The following is a 10,104-nucleotide window of genomic DNA, read 5'->3' as shown; positions in this document are numbered from 1 at the left end:
TCAGATGAGGCTGGCAATACTGGATGTGGTCTCATGACGCTGGCCAGCAGACAGCCTTCCTGAGATGCTGAAGACACTACCATTGCCATCTTGGCCACTGTGGGTGGAGGGGGCTGCTGCTCGGATTGGGGGGCAGTATCCACTCACGCCCACCTGATACAGCAGCAAGGCTAGCAGCAAGAGCGAGCCTGAGGCAGCCAGAGCAATGCCCACTGAGAGCATGGTGGCCAGTGGCTGGGTGGGGGTGGGGGCGGCAGCCAGCCCAGCCAGTGTCAGCCCAGTAACCAATAACACCAGGCCGCTGAGCAGCACCACAAGGGCATCGGCACCTCCACCGCTGCGTAGCAGGGCCACGTGGTGGGGCTGACGCACGCAGTTCATGTCCTGCACGGCTGAGCTCATCAGTTGCTTCACCAGCACCAGCAGGGCCAGCAGACAGAGCACTGTGCCTGATGCTAGCCGCCACTCACCTGAGCGGCTGCTGGTAGAGGAGAACAGTGCCACACCACCTGCCCCACAGCCTGCCACAAGGATCACGGCCACGACAAAGCAGAGTGTTGAGCGCCGCGGCTGCTGAGACCACCACAGCTCCACCTGCTCTGCCAGTACATCCATAGGCAGCCCCTGGCCCATGGGGGCTTGAGCCTCTCCTTCAGACATGGCTTGGTCTGGCAAGGGTTGGGGCAGAGGGTCAGTGTCAGAAGCTAGAGGCCTGGCTCATGGCCTGTTGCCCCCACCACCTGCTTGGCAGCTAGAGGCCCAGAGTGCTCTTCCTCTCACAGTCCAGAGTATCAGCACCATTACCTGCAGGAGGGAATCACAGTTGTCACCGCTCCAGCCCACCTGTCCCTCATGGTCCCTTCTGGGAGCCTTGGGGATCCCCCCCCCCCACCAGTGTCCGCTGGAATCCCCACTGGGAAAGTTCTCTCCCCAGCATTGCCTCCCAGGACGCCAGGAAAGTTCTGTCCCCCACTCACCCACACACCCTGGGAATCCCCCTTGCCCAGCCCCTGACCTCTCGGGCTCTGGCTCTCTCGGATGCCTGTCCCATCCCGGCTGGCTGAGGGAACTGGTGCCACAGTGGACAGTGAATGATGGGATGAACAGACAGAGATAAAGCCTCATTCAGGATCAGACTCACATGGCCTCAGCTGTCACCACTGGCTCCTGGGGGTGGGGTGGAGAAGGAAGGCAGTGGGGAGGGAGAGGGGTTTATGACTTAACTCTTCTGGAGCCAGCAGTCTGACCCAAGCCTCTTTTCTCTTAGGGCTGGCCCATCTCCTCCTCCTCTGCAGGTTAGGATCTGACTCCTGACATCTGCCCTCCCCTAACATCCCATCCACTCTCAGCCACAATTGCAGCAAGAGAAGCTGATGGGTTTCAAACCATTCTCAAACCTGGATCTCTCTCCTAAACTCCACACCCATAAGGCTGATGATCACCTGGATGCCCCATAGTCACTTCTGAAGCAAAAGGTCCCAACCCAAGCTTGTCATTTACACCAAACTTGCTCTTCCTCCTACTTGCCTCATTTCAGCAATGGCCTCACCACCCTCTCAGCCACCCATGTAGGAATGCTGGGAGCAGACTATATGGGATGATTCTTGTTCCCTCTGCCCTATCTATATAACCTATCTATATATGTCATGAGGAATTCAGCTCTTGACACTGCTTTCCTTCCTTGCTTTCATCCATACAGCTCCTGCCTCTTCACCTTCTCCCTCCATTTCCTCATTGATCCTCACCTTCCCCCATTTTTCCCCACTCTCCATGCCACCCTCCTCCATGTTTCCTCTAATGTGGTGCAAAGTGCAAAGGAGGGCTCTGGATTTGAGCCAAAACTACGGTCCTTAGCACAAATGGGAATCATGACTCACTGGGAAAAATGAAGCAGACAAGGTCCCTGCCTTCAAGGAGCCCCAGTTGAAAGTGCTGGGGTATGGATTGGGAGCCCAGAAGAGAGAGGGTCAGGGAAGCCCTATTAGTTTACCTCCTAGAGCCTCAGTCGCCTTATCTGAAAAATGAAGACAATAACATGTAGCTTGAGGGGTGGGGCTCGGTCATTTGACATTTTCATTTCAGAATTCCCAAGGAGCCTAGAGCCCACATAGGCACTCAGGACATGCTTTCTGATTAATGGGACCAGATAGATGTCCCTCCCTCCAATTTAGGCTAAGATTCCTGCTTTATACATAGGATGCAGGCATGGACCATGCCAGGAACACAGACTACTTGGTTGTACACAGGTTACACTCCCATGTTACATTTGGCCTCCATAACTCCACAGCAAGGGGCTGCCCAGCACAAGTTGGGCAGGTCAGGTTCAGATGCCCTCAGGGGAGGTGAGGGCTGTGGGAGGGGCCCCTGGAGTGAGTCTCAGCATTCCCCAGGGCTGTGACTTTGCTGGTTTGAAAGTGCTTGCACAGGTGTGCTGGGACATCCAGGCCAGTCTGGGGGAGGAGTGGAGGTTGTCCGGAGAAGGGCCAGTGGGGAAGATAGGGGCAGTGGGGGCAGGGGGTTATGGGACACTCACGCGAAGCCCGGACTTGCTGGATCCCATCTGAGCAGGCAGGGTGGGTGGGGCGTTCCAGCTCTGTGTCGGAGGAGGAGACGCTTCACCTGCCTAACCTGCACGCAGGTGAGCCTGGAGGGGGGGATGGGGATCAACAGGTGTTGTTTCCAGGTAGGGCCTCAACCGATTGGCTGACGTGGCACTGCTCCTTCTGCTGGGCATTCCTGGGAAGGGAGGGGCTTCTGTCACCTGCTGTTAGGGCTCAGAACACAATTCCCAGACTTGGGTAGCTGGAGGAATGTTGTCTTTCTGCCCCAGAGCCTAGGCTCCTGGCCAGCCCCAAGCTCCAAGCCCAATTTCTACCTTTATTTCCAGCCCCAAACCCCAACCCAGCACCAACTCCAGCTTCAGTTTCAAATCCTAACTAGATCTCTGTAACCTCAGTCCTAGCTACTACTCCACATCCCAGCTTCAACCTTGAACTTCAAAGTCCAGTCCCAATGTCTATAAAAACCCACTGCAATAGAAGTGGATTCCAACTCCTAGCGACACTATAGGACAGAGTAGAACTGCCCTTTGGGGTTTCCAAGGCTGTAAATGTTTATGGAAGCAGACCACTTCATCTTTCTCCAATGGAGTGGCTGGTGGGTTTGAACTGTCAGGCTTTTTGATTAACAGCTCAGTGCTTTAACCACGGTGCCAGCAGAGCTCCCGCCAATCTCTATACCCATTTCCAAATCTATTTCTAGTCCTAGCTCTGAATTCCAACCCCAAATCTGATCTGGCTTGAAACCTTCACTTTAACTCCTTAGTCCAACTCCATCTCCAAATTCCAAACTTAGGCCTTAGACCCCCAACCTCACTCCTAGCTTTGACTTCTATTCCTGAATACAGTCACCAAAACCCAACTCAAACCCCAAACCCAGACTAGGCCCCAAATTCCAACATTGGCTCACCCACAAACCCAGCCCCAGTAGCCAGCATCCCTTGGCCCTTTTCCCTGGGTTGGAGCCCCTACTTCCTTCCCTCTTCCCCTAATCCCCCTCCCTAATCCCTGCTTAAAACACTTGTAGTTCTTTCAGAATAAATGTGACATTCCTTCACAAGGCTCATAAAGCCCCTGTGGAGCTGCCAAACACAAGTGAGTCATTTGCCACTGGCTCCTGCCCTCTAGACAGAAAGAATGTGGTCAGTTCTTCACACTTTGCCCTCTGCTGTGCTCTTTTGGATTCTGAACTCAGAGTTCCCCACCTGGGATTTTTAGCACTCCTCCACCTTTAGTCTGTTGAACTTCGAACTTCCGTCTTTCAACTAAGATGTCACCACCTCCAGGAAGCCCTCTGACCTCCAGGCTGACTAAGGTGGCTCTTTGGTACACTCATAACCCCTCTGCTTCCCCTACAACTGCTCTTTCTGCAGCATGCTGCAATTGCCCTTACTTACTTAACGGTCATCCCCCACTAGGCATATGGTCCCCAAGAGGTACAGGGACGATGCATTTTATTAATCATTGTGACTTTGGTAGCTAGCACTGTGCTCGGCACATGGGAGGTGATCAATAATATTTGTTGAGTGATTGATTAAATAAATGAATGAACTGACAGGTGTGCTCAGCAGGGAGCATGTAAGATGAAGCTGTAAAGACAAGTTTGGCTCAGGTTGTACAGAGCCTTTAATACCATGATGAGGCATTCGATCAGGGGCTTATGGAGGGCTCTGAAGTATAACAGGGCCAGGGCCAGAGCTCTGCTTCAAGTAAATGAATCTGACACCACATATCACTCTGGATTGGTGAGGGGGCGGGTGGTTGGAGGTGACAGGCCGTCACCATCTCCCAGACTAAGCCCCTTGTAATGCCTCTTGCTTCTCTCCTTCCAGTATGCATGAAATAGATAAGAAAAATACAACCAAAGTTGTCTTTCCATCATCGGCTTGACCTGCTTGTGCTTCTCTTTGCTTTGTTCTGTGGAGATGATGGGGGGAGGGGGGTGTCAGTCAGAACTCTAGTTCAGGGCTGTCTAATTGAAATACAATGTGAGCCTTGTGTAGTTTAAGATTTTCCAACAGCCAATTTAAAAAAGTTAAAAAGAAAAAAAATACCCAAGTGAAACGAGTATATTAATATTTTATTAAACCCTAGATATTTTCATTTAATATACAAATTAATGAGATATGGTATTTTACAGTCTTTTATTTTTGTACAACGTCTTGAAAATTCAGTGTGTGTTTTACACTCATAGGTGTCTCAGGTCCGACTATTCATATTTCAAATATTCAATCACTGTATATTGAGGCGCTGGATGGTCCTTCCCCTCAAGAAAAGATTAGGGCAGCCTGACCACTGTGGAGCAGGCTGAAACCTGGGGCACAATGATGGCAGGATGCAGGCGCTCATTCTGCCACTTAGGCAAAGCATTGCAAGAGTGTGCCCTGCACTCAGAGGAGTATGGGCACAGAGGGCCTGGCAGGGTTCCCTGGCTGCATATTCTTCTTGCACCTGTCTGAGGTTTATTGTTGCTACTGGCCTCAAGGAGAAGCCAGTTCCATGTTGTCCTGGGCAGAGCTGGGGCAGGGAGTCCACGTTTCCCCTCCCTTCACCCATCCCTTGGGGTTTGAAGGGAACCTTTTGGGTAGGGTGGAGACAAAATTTACTCATTCTAAACATTGGCTATGTCTTTGTTCCAGTTCTGGGTCTTATCAGACACCTTGGAGTTAAAGTGGAAAGGCAGGCTCCCCATGGGGCTGTTGAACTCTGTCCCCAAAGCAGAGTCTGTTAGAGAGCTCCACTGGGTGGTAATGAAGGTTTGAACTGCCCTCAGGTCCACTGAACAGAGGGATGTGTGTGTGTGAGGGGGATGGTGGGAGTAATGAGGGGAAGACTTTGAGGTGTGGGGCTCTCATGATCCCACCTCAGGCTATTTTCAACCCAGCCCCAAAGTGATCTTGTTACAAGGTAGAGTAGCAATGTCACTAATATCCCTCCAGTGGCCTGCTTCACTCAGAATCAGCCAAAGTCCTTACATGCATGATCTCTAAGGCCCTCTCTGACTTTGTCCCATCCTGCTCCCTCCCTCCATCTCGCTTGCCTGGAATGCTTTTCTCCCAAATATCCACACCTTCCTTTTCCTTCTAGAATGTATTCAGGTATCAGCCTCTTAGAGAGACCTGGCCAACCTGTCTAAAATGGCAATAGCCCCCAATACAACTTCTCTTCCTCTCCTTGTTTTCTTTATTCCTTTATGTTTCTCCTTAGCACTTATCACTGTCTAACATACTATTTTTTCTTATCTGTCTGGAATATTGTCTGTCTACCCCCTTAGAATGTAAGTTTCATGAAGGAAGAGATTTGTGTCTGTTCACTGTTGTGTCCCCAGCTCCTAGAATAGACCTACCTGGCATATAGTAGGTGCTCAATAATTTTTTTTTTTTTTTTTAAATGAATGAATAAAGAGTGGAGAAAATATTAGTTTGGGAGCTAGATTGACCTTAAAGTTTCATGTCTCAGCTCCAGCTCGGTGACCTTAGAAAAACTGTGTAATGTCTCTGTGCCTCAGCCTTCTCATTTGCAAAGTAGGGACAGAAGTACTTAGTTTATACAGTGTGTCCATTACCAAACCAAACCCATTGCTGTTGAGTCAATTCCAACTCACAGCAACCATATAGGACAGAGTAGAACTGCCCCATAGGGTTTCCAAGGCTGTAAATCTTTAGAGAAGCAGACTGCCACATCTTTCTCCTGTGGAATGCCTGTTAAGTTTGAACTGCCAACCTTTTGGTTTGCAGCTGAGTGTTTAATCACCAGGGCTCCATATAGTGTATGGGAGTGTTGTTGTTAGGTGCTGTCGAATTGTCTCCAACTCATAGTGACCTATACAACAGAATGAAACACTGCCTGGTCCTGTGGAAGCCTCATAATCCCTGCCATACCTGAGCCCATCATTACAGCCACTATGTCAATTCATCTTGTTGAGGGCTTTTCCCTTTTTTGTTGACCCTCCACCTTACCAAGCATGATATCCTTCTCCAGGGAATGGTCCCTTCTGACAACATGACCAATGTAGGTGAGACAAAGTCTGGCCATTTTCACTTCCAAGGAGCATTCTGACTGCACTTCTTCCAAGACAGATTTGTTAGTTCTTTTAGCAGTCCATGGTTTCAGTATTTGCCAACACCACAACTCAAAAGCATCAACTCTTCTTTGGTCTTCCTTATTCATTGTCTAACTCTCACATACCTATGAGGCGATTGGAAATACCATAGCTTGGGCTAGGCACACTTTAGTCTTCAAGGAGACATGTTTGCTCTTGAGCACTTTGAAGAGGTCTTTTGCAACAGATTTGCTGAATGCAATACGTCTTCTGATATCTTGACTGCTGCTTCCATTGATGTTGATTGTAGAGCCAAGTAATATGAAGTCTTTGACAACTTCAATCTTTTCTCCATTTATCATGATGCTGCTTATAGATACATTTCTAAGGATTTTTGTTTTCTTTATATTGAGGTGCAATCTATATGGCAGACTGTAGTCTTTAATCTTCATCAGTAAGTGCTTCAAGTCATCTTCACTTTCAGCAAGAAAGGTTGTGTCGTCTGCATATTGCAGGTTGTTAATGAGTCTTCCTGTAATCCTGATACCACATTCTTCTTCATACAGTCCAGCTTCTCAGATTATTTGCTCAGCATACAGATTGAGTAAGTATGGTGAAAGGATACAACCCTGGCACTCCCTTCCTGATTTTAAACCATGTAGTGTCCCCTTGTTCTGTTTGAATGACAGCCTCCTGGTCTATGTACAGGTTCCTCATGAGTACAATGACATGTTCTGGAATTCCCATTCTTCTCAATGTTATCCATCATTTGTTATGATTCACACAATCGAATACTTTTGCATAGTCAATGAAACACAAGTAAACATCCTTCTGGTATTCTTTGCTTTGAGCCAAGATCCATCTCATATCAGCAATAATACCCCTTGTTCCACATCCTCTTCTGAATTCAGCTTGCATTTCTGGAAGTTCTCTGTCAATATACTGCTGCAACCATTTTCGAATTATCTTTAGTAAGATTTTACTTGTGTATGATATTAATGATATTGTTTGATAATTTCCACATTCTGTGGGATCACTTTTCTTTGGAATGGGTACAAATATGGATCTCTTCCAGTCATTTGGCCAGGTAGCTGTCTTCCAAATCTCTTGGCATAGCCGAGTGAGTGCCTCCAGTGTGGCATCTGTTTGTTGAAACATCTGAGTGCATATTCCGTCAGTTCCTGGAGCCTTGTTTTTCACCAATTCCTTCAGTGCAGCTTTGACTTTTTCCTTCAGAACCATTGGTTCTTGATCATATGCTACCTCCTGAAATGGATGAACCCTGACCAATTCTTTTTGGTACAGTGACTCTGTATATTCCCTCTATCTTCTTTTGATGTTTCCTGCATCATTCAATATATTGCCCATTGAATCTTTCAATATTGCAATATTGTATGGGATTAAATAATTTTCTATTCATCAGCACATATTTACTGTATCTCTTCTCTGGACCGTGTACTGTGCCAGGTGAAATACAGAGATACAGTGGTGAGCAAGACAGACACCATCCCTGCTGTTCTGGAGGGCAGTCTAGGGGAATAATGGGCATCAACTGTGGTGCAACAGTAGTCTCCAGTAGTTCAGGGAGGGTGATAATTCTGAGACAGATATCTTCTGGAATACCTGTCCCACTCACAGTGATCATACTCATTCAAAAATAAGCCCCCAACAAGCAGGATTGATTGAACTGAAGCTAGGCTCAAAATATACTCTTTTGGCAATTTAAAAGCAGACTACGGATTCTATTTCAGCCTTGGGTCATCACCTAATGAGAGATGCTCCATACCCCATCTATCCATACCCCAGCTGAATTGGTTTGCAGAGAGGGGCACAGACAAGGGAGGGAGATGGACTTCCAGCAGTGTCCCAGGCCCTGGTTCAAGTCCTTCCTGAGGCCCAGTTACATCTCTGCCCCATGAGACACTCCCAGAGATAATTTAAAAAAACTGGCCGGAGTTGGTTTCACTTACTTGTAGCCAAAGAAAGGCACCTGTATCTTCTCTATTCAGAAATAGAATCTCAGTCCCAGTTTTAATATATTTCCTCACACCATCTGACACACAACAGGTGCATTGTAAGTCCTAGTTCACATTCACTCTCCCTGTCAAATCCCACCATGGGACACATAGTAGATGAGCAATAAATACAAATCCTTTTATAATATCTGGCATAATAAGTCATTAATAATGTCAGTTCCTTCCTGCTGCCTGGCAAACAACAGGTCCACCTACTTCCTTATAAATCTGCTCCCCAGCTTGGGGGAGTCGAATTGTTGACAGAGTATAAGCAGGTCCCTGAGGAGATCAGCTCAACATAATTCAGGGAGGATAAACTCCACTTCTGGTTCTTTCCAAATCCTAAGTAATGATTGTAAAGTTGTTGTACCTGGGCACACAGATGGTCCTAGGTTCACTAGGACCCCTTTGGCACCTCCTGGAAGCAGCAGGTTGGTAGTGAATGGTCATGCTCTGTGTAAGAAGCAGTGGGGAAAGGTAGACACTGATGCCAGAAACTTCTGTGGGGCAGGGTCTTCAGTGCTGGGAGAATAGGCTGGCAGATAAGGCTCAGCTGGGCAGCTCACACTGTCTGGCCACAGCTGATACCAAGACTCTACAAGAAGGAGAAGGTACCCAACAGATGCCTGGGCCCAGCAAGACAGTTTGGTGGCCCTTACACTAGGATGGCACAGCCTCCGTGATGACACTTAGCTGCCACACCAGAATTGAATCAATCCCTGAATCCCACCAATGGGCTACAACCACAAGAGCTAGAGTTGAGCCCATGTGCCAATACCAGCTATGTGGGTGACCAATGGGACCCTGAGGCAGAGCATGTCAGGCTGCTGCAGGAGGAGGTGAGTGCCAGGCCTACTCCATCAATGAGGAATCAACTGGCTGAAGAGATCCTGAAGGAGGGGGTGGTACCTGAGTGCCTCCAGGTTCCCTATGGAATGAGGATAAGCAGAGTGGAGAAAGGTCTTAGATGCAGTAGCCAGAGAACCAATGTCACCCAACAGTTTGACATAGGACCACCGAAGGCAGAACATGAGGAGGGAAAATAAGATTACTCTGCTGGCCCCTGTGTCACTGGCAAGGAGCTATGCTCACCTGTGTGCAACCAGGAAATATTCTGTTGACCTGCTGGCCCAGGTTCTGTTGCGATGGGGTTCTCCCTTGGCCTGGGCCACCTTCTCTTCCTCTTAACTAGCTGTACGGCAATCTGTCACTTGCACAGGTTAACTTGGGAGTTTTCAGTTCCTTTGACTTTTTCTAGTTTAGACTCTCCAAGTGTCACATTGCTGTAGCCCCACCCCATGGCCTATGGTGTTCTGTTTGGACATCTTTGCAGAAGATCATGGGCTTTGGAGTCCATTGGACAAGCTGGACTGCAACCTTGGCCCTGCCTGTGTGACTATGTGCATGCTACTTTTCTCGTCTTTAGTTTTGGTTTCATCATCTGAAAACTAAGATCCCCTTTGTGGGTGAAAGGTTATGTCTTGACTCT

General features: G+C 48.3%; 1 protein-coding gene across 1 annotated transcript; it reads right to left on the bottom strand.

The window, feature by feature from the left end:
* TMEM125 (transmembrane protein 125) lies at nt 1-660 on the bottom strand. The gene has a single exon (XM_007953032.1). It carries the CDS (start codon nt 658-660, stop codon nt 1-3), a length of 660 nt encoding a protein of 219 aa, XP_007951223.1.
* Between the last annotated feature and the right edge of the window lie 9,444 nt (nt 661-10,104).

The sequence above is a fragment of the Orycteropus afer genome, unplaced genomic scaffold (assembly GCF_000298275.1).
Source record: "Orycteropus afer afer isolate SDZICR_OR568_19922 unplaced genomic scaffold, OryAfe1.0 scaffold00370, whole genome shotgun sequence".
Taxonomy (NCBI): domain Eukaryota; kingdom Metazoa; phylum Chordata; class Mammalia; order Tubulidentata; family Orycteropodidae; genus Orycteropus; species Orycteropus afer.
This window is presented reverse-complemented; position numbering and strand designations above follow the sequence as displayed.